Source organism: Macrobrachium nipponense, chromosome 5, assembly GCF_015104395.2.
Source record: "Macrobrachium nipponense isolate FS-2020 chromosome 5, ASM1510439v2, whole genome shotgun sequence".
Classification (NCBI taxonomy): domain Eukaryota; kingdom Metazoa; phylum Arthropoda; class Malacostraca; order Decapoda; family Palaemonidae; genus Macrobrachium; species Macrobrachium nipponense.
This window is the reverse complement of record NC_061107.1, coordinates 72492850-72512849: the sequence shown is the minus strand read 5'-3', so window position 1 is coordinate 72512849 and position 20000 is coordinate 72492850. Positions and strand designations below refer to the sequence as shown.

Sequence of the window (20000 nt, the reverse complement as noted above, 5' to 3'; positions counted from 1 at the left end):
TTCAACTTTCGACGGTGGCGAAAGTATTTACTAGGTCAGGTTAGGTTAAATCCAGGTTTTCCTGAGTTGACCAAGGCCGTGAACTATTTGCCTGGCCCTTAGTAGACTGCTGTTGGTCACAGCCGGCGTGAATAGGGCAGCAGAGTAAGTAGCTTCATAAAAAAATATATATGTATATATATACATAATATATATGTGTTTTTTTTTCTTGAAATATGAAACATAAGATTAATTCAACATGGTACTATAGCATAATAAATTCAGTTGTATTCCACATAGGAAGATGAACAGAGCTTTTCTTAGAAAATGCCCAACAGTTTCGTCCTCCAATGGACCTCTTCTTGGAGCGTTTCCTTAATAAACGCTCCAAGTAGAGGTCCACTGGAGGACGAAACTGTTGGGCATTTTCTAAGAAAAACTCTGTTCATCTTCCTATGTGGAATACGATTGAATAACATATCTTCGTGTCTAACAAGATTACCAGTACAATATGATATATGCATAAGGAACAGAAAAGACAAATAAATAGGTCCAATTGTGATCATACGCTTTGTCATATAATGTGTATATTTATTATATAGAAAAATGTAAACGATGGAAATTTGAATAAAATAAAATTAATTTCGGAAAAACTAACGATTTAGCGACTGAAAAAATTATTTATATAAAGAACGGAAAAACTATGCATTTTAATTTTGAATGGAATATAGTAATATTTGTTGTGTCGTAACTAAAGGTAATAAGCAGATTTCATAAATAGAGTAACATCTGAAAGAGGGAACTTTGAAAATCTAGAAATGAGTGGTGGGATTAAAAAAATATTACACTAAGCTCAACAAGGTGTGATCCGATCTCCAGCTCACTCGGGGGGCGCGCTAAAATCTACAGTCAAGTAAAGCGTTGTTTCACCAACGAAAATTAGAATAGATACTCTATATTTTATTAGAAATAGTTGTTCTGCACTGTTTAACATGCACATTATTTATTTTTTACATTTTAATTCTGATAAATAAATCATAAAAATCCTATCCTAAAATTTCTGTATCTTTTTTATTTTTGATATTTTCATTCTAATAAATAAATCGTAAATATCCTATCCTAAAATTCCTGTATCTTTAACTCGACGCGAAACGCCTTTTCGGAACTTTTCTTAGGCCTTTCTATTGACGTTTCCTAACACCCCCCTCCCCACAACAAGAACAGGAGCAACAACAACACCAACAACTAATTAGTTTGTAGGCTTACTCCCCGAGCAAACGAAAATGTTAGCCTTGATCAGCGTCAGCCTGAGGGTAACCTATTCCTCTTTGATTCCACATCTGTTGTGTCAGTTATTCGTACGTTTCCATGAATGTGTCATTACAGGTCTGGCCAGTCGCTCACCTCAGTTCCCGGCGATAAAGCTAATTCTTCTCTCCATATTTTCGCTTACTCGGGGAGTAAGCTTACAAACTACTTTGTTGTTGTTGTTGTTGTTTGTGGGCGGGGGGTTAGGAAAGCTTAAAAAAGGTCCGGAAAAGGTGTTTCGCGTTGAGTTAAAGATACGGGAATTTCAGGATTGGATATTTAGGATTTATTTATTAGAATGAAAATGTAAGAAAATAAGTAATATGCATGTTAAGCATTACAGAAGAATTATTTCTAATAAAATATAGCGTATTTATTTAAATTTTCGTTGGTGAAACAACGCTCTATTTGACCATAGATTTAAGCACACGCCCCGAGTAAGCTGGAGGTCGGATCACGCCTTGTTTAAAACATAACGGCAAAATTCAAAGATTGCTGCAGGAATTATTTATACAGACTAAGGGTAGAATTTTCAAAACAATTAGACCTGCAGTATTCTTTGTTTCCAGGAATTATACCCGTAGTATTCTTTCTTCCAAGGCCCTGAGGAGAGAACTACAACTTTTACCACGTAGGTCTTCAACCTTAATAAAAAGATATTATTTTGATGACCGTTGATATCAGACTGAGATCACCTAAGGCGTGCAAGATCATTATTCATATAGTACAACATTTGGAAATAATCGAGTTAAACAGCAACAGCTTTCGTTGCCTGACTCTCTCTCTCTCTCTCTCTCTCTCTCTCTCTCTCTCTCTCTCTCTATATATATATATATATATATATATATATATATATATATATATATATATATATATACATATAAATTGTGCATAGGGTCCTCAGTGACAAGTTTGGAGGGTAACGTCTAAAAACAGAAGTAAGGGTTCGGAGAAACCTTGGTAATTGATACCATACAAAAGAGAGGGACAGATAACTTCTCGTATCATTATGTTCTTATTACCAGTAATTTCCACACCCCCTCCCCCTCCCCAAATTAAATTTTAACTTCTCATATCATCCTATGTTCTTATTACCAGTTATTAATTTCTCCCCCCCCCCTCTCCCCCCCCCCCCTCCTTCAAATTTTATTTTTGTGAAAGATGTATACTAATTACTGAAATCAAATCATCAATTTCTTTGATATTTCTTTCTCGTGTTTACACTTTCCATTTCAAGTATTTATTTAAAGCGGGCTCATTTGCATGCACGTTCAGTTTATAGTGTCTATACTTATATATATATATCATATATATATATATATATATATTTATATATATATATATATATGTATATATATATATATATATATTATATATATATATACATATATATATATATATATATATATAGACTCATCTCACTCCTACGTCATTTACAACGTAGTTATTTTTGCCACGTCTGCGGAAATGTCAACAGACTTCCAACCACGGAAGTCCTTTGGAAACAATTGCTTCTGTCATAAAAAAAATAATAATGAAAAAATAAATCAAAATAAATGAATAAGAAAAAATCCGACTACAAAGAAAGACAACAAAACTGGCAAGAAGTAAAAGGCCATCGTGTAAAGTATGAGGAAGAGGGAACAGAAGAGAGTTTGTTGAGCAGTTTCGTTAATTTGACAGAATTACGCAGCATTAAAAATTGTCGGCGAGCTGTCATCTCGGCCGAGAATTTGAGAGCCTTTAAAGGGAACGCAGGAGGGGGGACGAGGTGGAATTTTGTACGAAAGTTGGAGAGAGAGAGAGAGAGAGAGAGAGAGAGAGAGAGAGAGAGAGAGAGAGAGAGAGAGAATGATTTTACTCTCCCGCTGGAAGAAGGACAGAAAGCAATGTCTCCATCCAACTCTGGGTTCTTAGATGTCCTCACCCATTAATTGCTGCGATGCCTACAGATATTGCATCATATGAGTAATGATGTTGCTAAGATAAAAATACAAAAATGACTTGGGGTGGGGGGTGGGGGGATTAACACCGAGCAACGTAGTCGAGGATTTTTCTTTTTAAGCAGTGGTTTAATCCAGTCTTTTTTTATATAAGTTATCATATATTTTTTCTTCGAAACTAGTTGCCGCAAAACGTATGTAATCACACCGAGACAGCATGCTGACCGTTACCCTGCATCTGTGATTATTAAAGAATAAAAATAAAATAAAAAATAAAAAAAAAGGAATGCGAGAATTCATCTGAGCTGGTCGCGGCATCCATAATCATACACATAATGAGCTTACCTGACTCGCAACGAAATTCATATGCAATCAATCAATCAATCATCAGGATCTCCAATTCCTTCGGGGATAGAGGGCCTTGGTCGGGAGGAGGTTCCTCTCTTCTCCCTCCCGACCACAGAGAGAGAGAGAGAGAGCTGTCCGTCTGTCCTCCTTCTTTTGGCTGACGCAAAAAGGTAGGAAGGACGTCGAGAAGGATCTCTCTTTCTCTCTCTCGAAAGGGCACCTTACCTCTTCCGCCGACGAGATAATGCTCCCTCGTTTCTTTCTGCTCCTGGACGCCCTCGCCATTTTTTGCGACGTCCTTAAGTAATACAGACATGAACAGGTTTTTTCTTCGTCATTTTTTTTGTAAGGAGGAAGAGTACTTACCACCAAGTAGCGTGCGCGGGTTGCAGAGGAGAGAGCAGCAATGCCAAGACCAGAATCACTTGCACTCCGCCCAGCATCACCAGAGAAGAACCAGCCTCCCGCCAACTCATGGCCGCTCCTCTGCCTACTATATACTTGCTCCTCACATGCCGTGTGTTATACCTCCCTCTCTTGTCTCTCTTTCTCTCTCTTTCCCTCTTGTCTTTCTCTCGGTCTCTGCCACTTCTCGCGTAGTCTTTAGCCCCCCCTGTTAAAGCAAAGGCCTCAACGGCTGGTGGCTTCAAGGGGCTCGTTCCCTCATATCAGCAGAGGGCCCGAGTGCAGAGGACCTCTTCATGCTTTTCCCCCTTCCCCCGTGTTTACACTGAAGAAGGTGGTGGTCCTCCTCTATTCGGAGCGACGGGGAGATGTCGACAGATTTTCCAAAACAGGGACTCGAACTCGTCCGGCAGACTCCGAGAGACCCTTTCACGCTCAGACCAACAGACAATATCCCTTCTCATGAGTTATCACAGTCACTGGCTCGCGAAGGCTTTTCCTCTTTTCCTCCTCAAAACCGCAGAGGGAAATGTCCAGACTTTTTATGAAGATGGATCACTACTTCATCACTCGTTGAAGTATCGAGCCCTCGATTAGCGTTTATGACACCGCCGATAGGGAACAACAGCAACAACAACTTGGTCACTATTTCGCGCGAACGACACATATCACTTTATCGCGCCTTCTTGCGATTTTCACTGCTCTGAAAACGAAGAGGACATTTTTATATAGATATATACTGCATGCAATCCAAAATGGAGAGGGTTTGACGTTAGTCGCGTCTCGTCACTAGGAATATGGTTACAAATCAGCCGAAGGTTCACTTGGAGGAGACTATTTACGATCAAATATAGTTTTTAGTCTTTCTTTCAGAAAGCACTCATTGAAGGACAGGGCTAGAAAAAGGGAATTAGAGAGAGAGAGGAGAGAGAGAGAGAGAGAGAGAGAGAGAGAGAGCGGAGAGGGTTACAAATCAGTCGAAGGTTCACTTGGAGGAGGCTATTTACAATCAAATATAGTTTTTTCTTTCAGAAAGCACTCACTGAAGGACAGAGCTGGAGAAAGGGAGAGAGAGAGAGAGAGAGAGAGAGAGAGAGAGAGAGCGCGGTGGGGAGGGGAGGGGGAGGGGAGTCCAGAAGTCTGAAGACCAGCCGAAGAAGACAGAAGGAGATCACTGGGCAACCTCACAGTCTCCTTCTTCGATAGCTCGCCTTGCAGGAGAGGCGCCACACGCTATGCACGACCAGAGAGGGAAGACTAGATACCCTTTTAGAGAGAGAGACATACACACACACACACACACGCACACACACTAACGCACTGGACCCGAGCATGGATGATGGTTCCTCCTCCTCCTGAACCGAAGTCGTCTCCAAACACCTCCACAGCTGAGCGTGAAATACCCACATAATAATCCCCGACACCGGCACTTTACCCCCCACGGGATGCCTCTTGAAGATAATTGCAGCTTGGGCCGATCTGACCGCAATGAGGAGCAGCCCCGGCGAAGGTGGCAGAGTTCTCTCTCTCTCTCTCTCTCTCTCTCTCTCTCTCTCTCTCTCTTAATTGTGCCTAATGCATATCGCTGCTCATCAAATGCCTCGTGCATTGCGCAGGTATGCGTGTGCGGGTAGGCTTCAGGTAAGAACTTGGGAATAGATTGGGAAGATAAAAGAAGGGAGTATCTACTAGAGCGTGTGCATTCATGCGAGAGAGAGAGAGAGAGAGAGAGAGAGAGAGAGAGAGAGAGAGAGAGAGAGAGATTAAGAAGGACGCGAATGTGTAATGAGATGCGATAACGACATTGATAGCTAGCGCTGGCATGAGCAACGTGCAGTAATCACGAAGCGAAAATCTTTTGTTTTGTAGAATAAATAGATTAATGTAAGCATCTTGGGCATACTTAACGTTCACGTTCTCATTGAAACGTACGTAGAAAATTTAGAAATTGAAGGCTAGGTGCCTCAAACTACCCATATACCTACTCCGTTTGGTATACATGAGGATAGGTGGATATTGGATAGGTAGACAAATGGATAAAGGGATAAAGAAGAAAAATGTCTGAGGATAGGTGGATAACGGATAGGTAGATAAATAGACGGATAAAAGAATAAAGAAGCAAAATATCTGACGATAGGCGGATACTGGATAGGTAGATGAATAGAGGGATAAAAGAATAAAGAAGAACAATATCTGCGGGCCAAATGAGCCTCGAACAACATCGTAAAATTCTAGCCGAACTGCAACATCATTTTTACTTAATTACTAGGTTGCCTCTCGGATTTTTACTTCCTCCTTCTCCTCCTCCTCCTCCTCCTCTTCTTCTCAGTTTCCCTTACTGCCTCCGTTATTATATTCTTCTGTGTCTTCCCTCTCCCCTTTTTCCTCCTATTCCTTGCGCTCAAGCCTCAGACTTAGTCAGACTTGAAAGAAACGCCGCCCTTCGCTTCTGCAATCAACATGATGGTGAAAACCAGGTCATTAACTCGGTGTAATTAGTTCTGGCGAATTACCTAAAGGTTAAATTAGTTCCGAAGGAGAACAGCCAGGAAAGAGAGAGAGAGAGAGAGAGAGAGAGAGAGAGAGAGAGAGAGAGAGAGAGAGAGAATCTCAATATTGTGATTTAAAACAAGTTTTTTACTAATATTAGTTCGGTTTTTTTATTGCATCTCCTTTTTTATCTTTATTGATAACTTTACTTCTACTTCCGACACGTGCCTAGGACAAACAGAAATGGCCAAATGTTATGAAAATACTTTAAAAGACTAGAGAAGTAGTTAACGGATGACCATCCACGTCTAAATTCGGTGCGTTGAGGCAACGGAAAGCCGACATCCATTCCAGATATTAACCAGGTTACTGAGTTAAACATCCAACACCAAATAAAGTTAAATATGTTTAAGTTATGTTATAGTTCTGGGTGATACAAAGGATGCACCAGACACCACTAGAAATCTTCGAGTTACGAACATACATATTCGTGGAGTAACAAAGCAATAGATTGTGGAGCAATACAACCTCCACGACGTGTGATTAAACAAATGATGAAGAAATGTGGAACGCACCAACAGAAAAAAAAAAACATAGGCAAAGGTGTTGAGGAGAATGTAGTCATTACAGAATTTTCCCTTGAGATAAGTGTCCTAATAACAGTTATTTACATGCGTTAATCGAAAACCCGTGCTATTTTATGTAAACTATTACTATTTCCTTTTATATTCATAACCTTCTTCGTCGCTGCACTATTTGTGAAAGTATGCATATAACTATGTGACGCTACTTATCTGGTCTTCCCTATATGTATAATCTTATTCGTTTTTACTTCAAGTAAACATGAATGCACTTGTCGCGTGACTATTGGACAGCAATCCCCCCAGTTTGAATGCAATGTCACTCAGAGTTATTTGTCTACAACTGCAATTTACCTAATCCTTTTTATTTCAAGAATAAAGCACTCATACTCTCCTTTTTCGAAATACCTAACATTCTGCCAAGGGGGCCTATGATCTACTATGCTACCCCATGTTAAAATCCTCTGTTTTGGGGATTTCAATAAAACCGACGCTGAGTGGTCAGTGGTAAATCTTTTCCAGACTTGATTCTGGTGATTGGGAAACTCTCAAAATTACGCCTTGGAAGAGATTTATCAAGAGAAAACTATCTTTTAACAATAAATCACCTCTGAAGAGGTTCTCTGGAGGACGCAGTTATTGGGAGGATTCTTCATTTATCTATTAAATAATTTTCGTCTCTAATTATGAGATGGACTGTACTGATTATGCATATATACATACATACATATATATATATATATATATATATATATATATATATATATATATATATATATATATATATACACACACACACACACACACACACACATATATATATATATATATATATATATATATATATATATATATATATATAGTATGTATGTATTACAATCGGTTGTTTAATCTGTTCTCAGAAATGCTTAAATTTGGCTGCGACCAACTATAGGTCAGCATTGGTACAACGGATTTTCTCTTTGTTTCCTAGTAAATGGTGGGTCGGTTTCCCCCCCCCCCCCCTCCCCCCGCCGTTGGATCGATTTCGGGTATCTTGCTGGTGAAGCAAAGTCATCAGCCACATGGTCTTCCAACAAGGTGCCTTCTGTCCTTGCGGAGGGTGGGTTGGGTTGGGTTGGGGGGATGGGTATCAGAGGATTTAACCTTTCGATTTCCATCAAGTTTTTGGCATGATGTTACTTGCTGTTTCCCTTATGCAGTACTCTCTCTAGGCTACGACTGACTAGAGTTGAGAACGACCTGGTTATTAGTTCACTATTTAAGGTCAACACAGACCTACTACGGGCTGCTCAAGGTGCAAGAGCCCGTGCTGGCATAAGGCCATCTTAATCTCAAACAACAACGCTGCAAATTGTGATGGACTGCGCCTAGTTCGATTATAGATTCATTATCGGTTGCTTCAACATAAAAACGACAAAAGAAACGTTGCGAAAAATGAATAAATCTAGCATAAATACCACGCAGTTGATTTTCCAGGTTGGTCTATGTTCTCTGACAATGACTGACCTTTCCAAACAATGCAAGTTCGCGAATGCATCTTTGTGTCATTCCATATTTGTAAGCAACTTTGTAGTAGAGTAATGGTGTATCATATATTTGCGTCAGGCCACATAAAACGTTTTCATTTTTGTCTGTTTCGTTGAAATATTTTAGAATTCATCTGTGCAATGATGTCTGTTGCGTTCGTCTGTCATTTCGAAATATTAAACGCTGGATCAAAAGAGTGCACTGAGCCGCACACTCATTTGTATGCGTAACATGAGCTATAAACATGTTCTGCTTCGAGGTATTTTGTGTATAAATTGTTTAGAGATATTAATGTTGCTGTTGACTTACACAGGGACTCCCAAGATATATGGCGGTATGTCAAATTCCGTCGAGTTAAATTAAGACCATCTGTACTCCTTGGCAGAGGAGGGAGGGGGTTTCTAAATGATTGTAGAAGCAGTAAGAGATCTATTAGCGGTACGTAAATTGATGTTTGTGTAAGGGACACGAAATTGTATTGCGGGCTTGGAAAACGGTAGAAGCAGTTTGTAGTATTTGCAGATGAAATTCCTTCATTTACATTTCTCAATTACCAAAGCAAAATTGTCAGTCAAGACTCTTGCCTGAAAATGGTTGGCGAGTGTAGAACTAAATCTCGCCTGTCGCACAAGAATATATATCCCTAGTTGTGTTTCATCTTCCATTTTTCTTCCTCCCTTCAAAAATATTAACGTAAGTAAGAATGACACAACCGCGTCACATTATGTGGACATTGGTTGCAAAGGTTCACTTCTGCATCCTGATCCTGTTTCTGGGTTTAGCTGTTTAGCAGCCGTATTTATTATGGGGAAAACGACATTTTTAAATCATTTCACAAGCTCTCATATTTATTCTTTTTTTATTAATTTTGAAAGTTTTTGACAAAGAGAATAATAAGGATTCTTTATTCTTCTGTTTTATTAGAATTTATGATAACCTTACGATTAATTTTAGACTCTCAGTTAGGTACTTGGGGCGCAAAACACTTACTAATACAACATATAATCATTTTATCCTTCCAGGAATTAACGTAAATTATAGTCTCCGTCTTTTTAAATGTCCTGTGATATGACGATGCCTCTAATTTTAACTCGAGTTGCACAGTTATTTAGAAAATGAAAATAAATACTCCCTTTCGTTTGTGTAACTGGCATGTCTTTAGCCAAAGAGAAATCCTCAGCATCATCACCTTCAGCAAACCTCGGTGTAACCGTACCTTGTGTACCATCAAGAAGCCCAATCATCCACAAAGTGTCCTTCCACAAATGATGCACTCGTGTGAAAACAGTCGACGCTAAGGACTGTACCTAAAGTAGGAAAAGTCGACACTACGAGAGAAGTAAGAATTTCCCTCTTATATCCTAAGAAGAATACTAAGAGGGCCGTTTGCTTGTTGGTTTGTGCTAAACCTTCTTCTCAATTTATGACACATGATACGGTACTGTATAAATCAATACAAGTCATGCGATCATGTAATAAGCTAGTATCCTATGAATCAGAACCAGTCATGGTTGACTGGAAGAAGTCGGTTCTCATGATCAAATTCCATTCGAGCCATCATGGAAGACGTCGGTCTCTCTTGAACCAGTATCTTATTAGTAAATGTCTTACGAACTAATCCCCGCCGGGACCCCGTAGGGGAGTAGTGCCACCAGTGCACCTAACGGGGCGCACTGCAGGCATTACTTTCATTCTTTTACTGTACGCCTGTTCATATTATCTTTCTTCCATCTTGCTATCCACCCTCTCCTAACAATTATTTCACAGTGCAACTGCGAAATATTCCTCCTGTTACACCATTCAAACCTTTTACTGTCAATTTCTGTTTCAGCGCTGAATGACCTCATACGTCCCAGTGCTTGGCCTTTGGCCTAGACTTTATATTCCATTTTCCAATACCTGCCAGGACTTTTTGGAAGAAGATTAGTTTCTCGCGAACCAACACCTATGATGCCTTCATAGGAGGAAGTTAGTTCCTCACGATCTCATATGAATCATGCCTTCATGAAAGACATTATTGTATTATGAATCAGTACCAGTCATGTCCTTTTGGAAGGATTTTGTTTATCAAAGACAAATGCCTCAAATGTTAAGCTTTGCAAGTAGCCATTAAGTGTGCCAGTTAAGTGTAGTATATCAAATATGACTGATTGAACTCCATACAGAAATTGTATTACCCCTTGTTTCGGTTTGATCAGTTTTCTTTGTTGTCCCGATGAGCAGAGACAATGACAGTCCTACATATTAGCAATTTATGCTTTTCAAGAACTGGTCTGCGAAGAACAGCTTGTATAATCTAAACATGATGCTAAAAAAAAGCCAATTGCTTTTCTTTCAGGGGTAGAAAACAGAACGCAGCCTTTGATTTTTGGAGGGATATTCTATAAATCTTGAGAGTGCTTCCATAGGAATGTCGTCTCTTATTCCTAGATAGAAAGGATATCGAAATCCTTGAGGACGTTGCCCCCCCCCCCCCCCCCCCCAAAAAAAAAATGTCTTTTGAAAAGTAATACTTGATTCATGACGTTGCTGTCCAGACAGCTGTTTGAGGATGGTGAAACAACGGTGACAGCTCTTCAAGACTGTACGCATGATAGCGTTCAAAATTCAGAATAATTCACTTTCGATATTCCAATATTTGCCGTAGAGAATAAGGAGGAATCGTCCAGTTTCCTCGGAAATTAGGTTTGTCGTGTTTTGCAATCGCAAGGCAGTTAAGGAAGCCAGTTCTCTGCTGTTATATGGACATCTACTGATATTTTAAGGACACTGACATGAAGAATTTCGTGGGATGTTTGTGTTAAATGCAACCTTTTGATCAATACTTTAATGGGAAGAATATTTGCTGGCACGGAGGCTTTGCAATAAATAAAAAATAAAATAAATAAATAAATAAATAAAAGTTTGGCACTGAGGCTTTGCAAAAAAATAAAAAAAAATAAACAAATAAAATTTTGGCACTGAGGTTTTGGCAAATTTAAAAAAGAAAACAAAAATAAAAATAAAAAAAATTTTGGCACTGAGGCTTTGCAAATAAATAAAAGATAAATAAATTAAAATTTAAAAGTTTGGCACTGAGGCTTTTGCAAGAAAAAATAGATTAATAAAATAAGTAAGTAAAAGTTTGGCACTGAGGCTTTGCAGAAAAATAAATGAATAAAAAATAAATATATAACTAGATAAAAGTTTGTCACTGAGGCTTTGCAAAAAAAATAGATTAATAAATAAACGTTTGGCACTGAGGCTTTCCAAAAATAAATAAATAAATAAAAGTTTAGCATTGATGGCTTTGCAAAAATAAATAAATAACTAAGTAAATAAATAAATAAATGAATAAAAGTGTGGCACTGAGGCTTTGCAAAAAATAAGTAAATAAATGAATAAAAGTTTGGCACTGAGGCTTTGCAAAAATAAATAAATAAATAAAAGTTTGGCAGTGAGGCTTTGCAAAAAAATAAAATGAATAAATAAATGGCACTGAGCTTTGGCCAAAAAAATAAAATAAATAAAATTTAAATTTGAAATAACAAAATTTTTGGCACTTGAGCTTTGCAAAACAAATAAAAATAAATGAATTAAAGTTTGGCATTGAGGTTTTGCAAAAAAAAAAAAATAAATAAATAAATAAAAGTTTGGCATCGAGACATTGCAAAAAAAAAAAAATGGTTCGTTCATCCTTAGGGTTTGGTAGTCTGGACAGCAGAGTGGAACTGTGCCTTAATTTTATATCTAATAAAGATGATAGATGTTGGTTTCGCACTTTAATTATATACACCTTCGTCTTTATATCGACATGTCCTGTGGTTACTGAACATTTGTTTACTGCTTACGTCAAGTGGTCAGTTTAGATTTATGAAGAATTGTTGCAGATAATTGCGTGTCTGTACACTTATATACACATACATAGAGAGAGAGAGAGAGAGAGAGAGAGAGAGAGAGAGAGAGAGAGAGAGAGAGAGAGAGAGAGAGAGAGAAGGGGGGCGGGGTCTTGGAATAGTGGTCAAACAGATTTAGATTTTTGAGAAATTGTTGCAGATAATTACGTGTCTGTACACTTACATACACACATACGTACATAGAGAGAGAGAGAGAGAAGAGAGAGAGAGAGAGAGAGAGAGAGAGAGAGAGAGAGAGAGTAGGAATAGTGCACGGACAGGCGAATGTCCATTTATTTAAGAAATAATTATCTGATAGATTCGCGATATGCATAACAAATCGTACGTCCCTCGTCCTGCATCCTCCACATGTATATGTCTGTACGTACGTACTTACGTACGTCCTTCCGCGTGCCTGTCATCATTCACACTGACACAGGTCCAGGGACACGAGACGCAGGTGCGAACGTGATCCATGAGCTTGTTGATTATCAGTGCGCGTCTTTTGGGGTTCCTGAATATACCTCGTTAACGTCAGGCTCTGTCGCCATTAATAAAATGTCAACTGACTCCAGTCTCTGTGAGCAAGAGACTCCACTCGCCATCATTCTACCTCACGAAATTCGATTCGTTGACGTCGGCCTTTTGCTTATTCGCTGGTTGGGACAAGTGTTCAAATGCATTTGTCGCGTGACTTCTCCCCAGTCCGTTTGCCGCGTTGGATTTCTTCCTAGTCACTCTATTCTAGGTTTATTTATCTTCGGATATTAATCTAGACCGGCCTTTTTTTTTTTTTATTCACCCATTTGTTATCTCATGATCACAATCGCTAAGTTTCCCGTTTGCCTTTTCATAATTTCAGCTTTGCGAAGCGACCAATATTTAAATTCTATTTTCTGTCATTCATCAATAGGTTTCCTAAAGGAAAGTCTGGAAGCAGACTAAAATATAGCTTATAACTGGATCTTAGATTTTTCCAGATAGAACGGAATCATATAATAGATGAGTATAAATGACAACAAAATACAGGGTTGGTGATTTTTTTATTTAGAAAATTTTTTATAAATCAGTGATTTATTTCATTTTTTAATTTATTTTATGTTTTTTTATTTTTTTGTTTTTTGATTTGTTATATGTTTTCCCAACCCTTTTTTCCTCAAAATGTATTTTATGACAGAATTACTATCGATTTATCTTTTAGGTTTCCAGTTCTGGCCTAAAGCATGTGCATGGGATTTTTTTATATATCAAATTAAATAGATGCAGCACAGTTGTGCTTAAGTTTTCATTAACCTCCAAACCATATTTTTCAAGTTTTTTGCTTTCAAATTAAAAAAATATAAAAAAATCATGATTTTTTTTAGATGAAAAAATCAATGATTTAATCACTTGATTAAATCAGTTTGATTTAATCATCGCCAACCCTGACAAAACATGAAGGAACCGATCTTCAAGAGCATTGTGAGCCCCTTACAAGCATAGCGTCATTCACCTTTATATTGCAAATATGCACCTCTCTCTCCCCGGATGTATTCTCCCGAGATGTAACCGAGTACCGAGACCTTACTGCGTGATCGGTATGGTCTTGGCTTGCCACCTCGGTGGCCGCGAGTTCGATTCTCGGGCATTCCACTGGGGCGTCAAGAGATGTGTATTTCTGGTGATAGAAGTCCACTCTCGACGTGGTTCGGAAGTCACGTAAGTAGAGCCGTTGGTCCCGTTGCTGAATAACCACTGGTGGTTCCTTGCAACGTAAAAACACCAAACAAAACAAACAAACAAACCATAAGCCTCCCTTTCCAAAGCCTCCGTCGTCACAAGGAGTAAGATTTTTAAGAAAAATCCTCCGCAGGGTTTTATATAAACAAGAATTGCACTGATGACTGATCTATCTGTATCCATGAAGCTAATTTTATGAATGCTTCTCGATAACAAAATAAAATGAAGAATGTTGATTCCTCTAAGGAAAAGATGTTTTTATTATCTTTATTCTATTGTTATTATTTTAAATGTTTATCATCTCTTAACATAAAATGATAGGAATCATAGATAACAAAATAAAACGAGGAATATTGATTCCTCTAAGGAAAAGATGTTTTTCATTATCTTTATTCTATTATTTTTATTTTGAATTTTTATTATCTCTCAACATAAAATGGTAGGAATCATAGATGAGAAAATAAAATAGGGAATGTTGATTCCTCTAAGGAAAAAATGTTTTTATTACCTTTATTCGATTATTTTTATTCTGAATTATTATTATCTCTTACATGACATAAAATGATAGGATTCCTCTAAGGAAAATATGTTTGTATTGTTTTTGTTTCATTATTTATATTTTGAATTTTTATTATCACTTACATAAAATGGTAGGAATCATAACACCAATAAAGGATATAATTAGACAGAAGGAATGAAACGTAAACGTATTGGAAAAAAATATATCAAATATAAATTTGTGTGAATCAAATTTATTATGATTGATGCATAAACAAGGTACTGGGTGTTTTAGCCCCTCCTCTGACAACTAGTTGTCAAAAGTGTCTTCATTCATACTTCCATCCTTTCACACAAGAGCCAATTCCGTTAAGCACTACGTTAAATGTCAAATATAAGTCATCTCCTTCCTTAACCACGGCTAAACGATGCATTCATTTCAGAATTGAAGACAGTTAGGCCTTTATTGCAAAGTTTCTTCTGTAATTTGAGTATGTTTATCATTTCGCATAATTATGATGTTGGCAGAAAAGCGAGTTTGCAGCCTCGTAGGATTGCAATATCCACATTGTCCACCGAATATTCACTCATTTTCATTTTCGCGCCATATGTTAGGGGAATGGGGTATTAGAACTTATTCTGTAAGCTATCTACCAAAACGTCTATTAATTTATTCATCGCTGTATTACAATCAGTGGAGAGAGAGAGAGAGAGAGAGAGAGAGAGAGAGAGAGAGAGACCTATTTTGCTATTTTTCTTTATGCGTTTATAATAGTTTTTCAGCTCTTGTTTTTCAGCAGAGCGAGAGAGAGAGAGAGAGAGAGAGAGAGAGAGAGAGAGAGAGAGAGAGACTTATTTTGCCATTTGTTTTCATTCGTTTATAATAAAGAGTTTTTCAGCTCTTGTTTTTCAGGAGAGAGAGAGAGAGAGAGAGAGAGAGAGAGACAGACAGACAGACAGACAGACCCATTTTGCCATTTTTCTTCATTCGTTGATGATAGAGAGTTTTTCAGCTCTTGTTTTTCAGGAGAGAGAGAGAAAGGCTTATTTTGCCATTTCTCTAAATTCCTTTATGATAGTTTTTATGGAATTTATCCTATAAATTATGTTACATGCAATAGCCTATTGGTTAAAGTTTCATTCCGAGCTCGCGTTTCTAGTTTCTTTTATTTTATTTTTTTATCATCCCACCCATGGAGATCACATCCCTTTCTTTTTCTCCTCCCTCTTTTTGTTGTTTCCACCCAGTCTGTTCAAGACGAGGGCATCGAGTTTCCCTTCCCAGCTGTTTTTGCCCCGAAAGACGATCATACAATGCCAAGAGAAGGACTATCATCAACCCAAATCAGGCCCAGCTCCGCTAAAGGAGGGTTTTAAGCGAACCTGCCGCCAAGGGGATAGATAGCGAAGGGCTCAGAGATAAAATGGAAATAGGAAAAAAATATTAATTCCAGAGCAGCAGAAGTAAAGTCTATGGGGGAAGAAATGCCACAGAAGTTCCCTTGAATCTCGACGCATATAGAATACTTCTTAAACTAAGCAATTGCATCATGCAAATCAACTTTTATTGAACGGAGAAAGAGACAACGACCATCTTGAAGGGCAACGAATTCATAGTCAAAGTAAATGAAATCACGGATAACAAGGAATTATATTCATAGCTTTGAAGTCCGTGGTTTTGAAGGAATGTATACTATATCATGGAAACTATTTGCTTGTAAGTGGTATGTTAGTGTCCAAGCATGGAAATGAACCGAAACTTTGAACGGATTTTGATGCAGTATATTTTTGTCAATAAAATAACTAACTAACTGGTTTGTGGATTAGTTTTATAAGCCTTTACGGGTGATGAGCATTTGAGACAAATTTATTGTGTTACGCATCATGGGAAAACTCGATCAAATTCAAAAGGGAAGAGAGAAACTTTCTTATGTTTACAATGAAAAACTTTTTTCATTGCTTATCGAGCGTAAATATCTAAGACAAAGTGGTTTTGAAAAGGTTTTTTCAGCTTTCAGATACGACGTTACAGGAAAGCATGAAGACACACAAGATGAAATGGCCTTCTGGAGAAACTCAAGCCTTCAGATGGCACTATTTTAAATTAAACTTTCGGAAGATGAATATCAAGAGCAATTCAAAGCTTTAGAGGAAAATTCTTGTGGAGAAAACTTCATTGAATAGATTTGCCTAGATTTCAAGACTGACTTTCAGGAAAGTAACTCAGACTTTGAGTCAACTCTGCTTTCAAGAAATGTACTTAGGCCTTTAAATCTACAAATCCTTCAAGGAATGTACTTGGTCCTTTAAATCTACAAATCCTTCAAGGAATGTACTTGGTCCTTTAAATCTACAAATCCTTCAAGGAATGTACTTGGTCCTTTAAATCTACAAATCCTTAGAAGTAATGTCCTTAAAATCTAAATCCTTCAAGGAAGTTGTCCTTTAAATCTACAAATCCTTCAAGGAATGTATTTGGTCCTTTAAATCTACAAATCCTTCAAGGAATGTATTTGGTCCTTTAAATCTGCAAATCCTTCAAGGAATGTATTTGGTCCTTTAAATCTACAAATCCTTCAAGGAATGTATTTGGTCCTTTAAATCTACAAATCCTTCAAGGAATGTATTTGGTCCTTTAAATCTACAAACCTTCAAGAATGTATGTGGTCCTTTAAATCTACAAATCCTTCACGGAATGTATTTGGTTCCCTTTACATCTGCAAATCCTTCAGGACTGTAATTTGGTCCTTTAAATCTACAAATCCTTCAAGGAATGTATTTGGTCCTTTAAATCTACAAATCCTTCAAGGAATGTATTTGGTCCTTTAAATCTACAAATCCTTCAAGGAACTTGTTATTTGGTCCATTAAATCTCCGAAACCTTCAAGGAATTATTGGTCCTTTAAATCTATCAAATCCTTCAAGGAATGTATTTGGGTCCTTTAAATTCGACAAATCCTTCAAGGAATTATTTGGTCCTTTATTTGATTTTCCTTTAAAATCTACAAATCCCTTCAAGGAATGTATTTGGGCCTTTAAATCTACAAATCCTTCAAGGAATGTATTTGGGCCTTTAAATCTACAAATCCTTCAAGGAATGTATTTGGGCCATTTTATCTACAAATCCTTCAAGTAATGTATTTTGGGTCCATTAAATCTACAAATTCCTTTCAAGGAACGTTATTTGGTCCATTAAATCTACAATCCTTCAAGGAATGTATTTGGTCCTTTAAATCTACAAATCCTTCAAGGAATGTATTTGGTCCTTTAAATCTACAAATCCTTCAAGGAATGTATTTGGGCCTTTAAATCTACAAATCCTTCAAGGAATGTATTTGGGCCTTTAAATCTACAAATCCTTCAAGGAATGTATTTGGGCCTTTAAATACAAACCTTCAAGGAATGTACTTTGGCCTTTAAATCTACAAATCCTTCAAGGAATGTACTTGGGCCTTTAAATCTACAAATCCTTCAAGGAATGTACCTGGGCCTTTAAATCTACAAATCCTTCAAGGAATGTACTTGGTCCTTTAAATCTACGAATCCTTCAAGGAATGTACTTGGAGTCTTAAACCCTTTAAATCTACGAATCCTTCAAGGAATGTATTTGGGCCTTTAAATCTACAAATCCTTCAAGGAATGTACTTGGGCCTCTCTAGGCTTTAAGACTTTCAGGAAATTAAGCGACGTCTTCTGACTGTAAGTCCTTCAAGAGCACTTCGTAAGTCATTCAGTAAATGAACCATGAGAGCCTGACCACAGGTCCTTCAGAGAATGAATAAAGGATTCTGGCTGTCATTCCTGTAACAAGTGCACTTCAGGCGTTCGTACTGCAAGGACTCCAAAAAGTGTATTTAGGATTCCTGACTCATAAGTAGTTTAGTAATTGAGCTTATAATCTGACTAAGATTCTTTCAAGAAATGCACACAGGACTTCAGATAGCAACTTTTGAGATGCACTATCATTATCTTTGGGGTATGTTTATTAAGAGAGCCATTTAATTCTTCAAGTGAAATAATCATATAAAAGCACTAAAATCTTCAAATCATGTTCCCTTTAAGGAAATGCCTTTTGATGACATGATTTGACCTCAATTCTTCAAATGACATGACATTAAGAAAGGACATCTAGGATTTCAGACAGAGCAGCGACCTTTCGGAACCTCACTTAAGCATTTAGACAACAGGACCTCAGGCTGACACTGAAGGATTGATTACTTAACTGGGTTTTATTAACCTGGTTATGCGATAACGCTTCGAGGGAAGGTGCCCACACTTTCAGACGTTATGGCCATATGAAAAAACGGCCTCATTAAATCATAGCCTGCTATGAATGACCCCCCCACTCAACACCTCACTTCTCTCTGTGTTTTGGGAGTCCTTGTTGCTCATAGCCTTTCTTGGATAGAATACTGTACAACTTGCTCAATATATGCCTCTGAAAATGGAGTTTATGATACCACTTATTCTTCATTTGCTTATTTAGAGTGAAACCTCTATTTCACCTTTAGATTTTTGCTGGGATCCTTATTACGACGATAAGGCTAGTAACTGCACGGACTTGTTAAGTTCTGTTTGATTGCACGTAGTGACAATTACGTGCAATATAACTGAAATGGCGCCAGTGATAAATATGAAAAACACGTTTGAAATTGTAAACGTTCAGATTTAATAATAATAATTAAATAATAAAAATTAATAATAAAATAATCAATAAAACTAATAATAATTCAAAATAACAATAATAATAATAAATAAATAATAATAATAATAATAATAATACATGTTTTATTGAAAATAATGGCTATTTCGGCCACTTTTATTTTGTGTGAAAGTTTCATCTATTCTTGACATGAATCCCCCATTTGGCGTTCTATAACCAACTTGAGCACAGAAGAAAATACAGTAATAAGAAGACTAGAGAAACTTCTATTCAAAATAAACACGGCTAAAATAGCCTTTATTTTCAATAAAACCTGTATTAATGAAAGTCTCCTTCCAGCAAATAAAAATAATAATAATAAGAAGAAACACCAGCTACCTTGCAGTAATAACCATCCTGAAGGCGTGATAGAAAACGATCAGGCAAAAATCCTCTGGGACTGTGGTATCAGAACAGATAGTGTGATACGTGCAAATAGACCAGACGTGACGTTGATTGACAAAATCAAGAAGAAAGTATCACTCATTGATGTCGCAATACCATGGGACACAGAGTTGAAGAGAAAGAGAGGGGAAAAATGGATAAGTATCAAGACCTGAAAATAGGAATAAGAAGGATATGGGATATGCCAGTGGAAATTGTACCCATAATCATTGGAGCA

The 20000-nt window shown here is 37.4% G+C and overlaps 1 protein-coding gene across 3 annotated transcripts in view; it reads right to left on the bottom strand.

Moving 5' to 3' along the window:
- LOC135215401 (protein Wnt-2b-A-like) overlaps positions 1–20000 on the bottom strand; it is a 141282-nt gene that overhangs the window by 112463 nt on the left and 8819 nt on the right. The window contains exons 1-2 of one of the 3 annotated variants that reach the window (XM_064250002.1): positions 5167–5344; positions 3945–4686 (exon numbers count right to left, since the gene is read on the bottom strand). In XM_064250002.1, the coding sequence (XP_064106072.1) occupies positions 3945–4054 (110 nt within the window). In that variant the 5' untranslated portion in view covers positions 4055–4686; positions 5167–5344. Of the gene's footprint in view, positions 1–3944; positions 4687–5166; positions 5345–20000 lie in introns of those variants that run through there. The other 2 variants (XM_064250003.1, XM_064250001.1) reach the window with 2 other exon arrangements.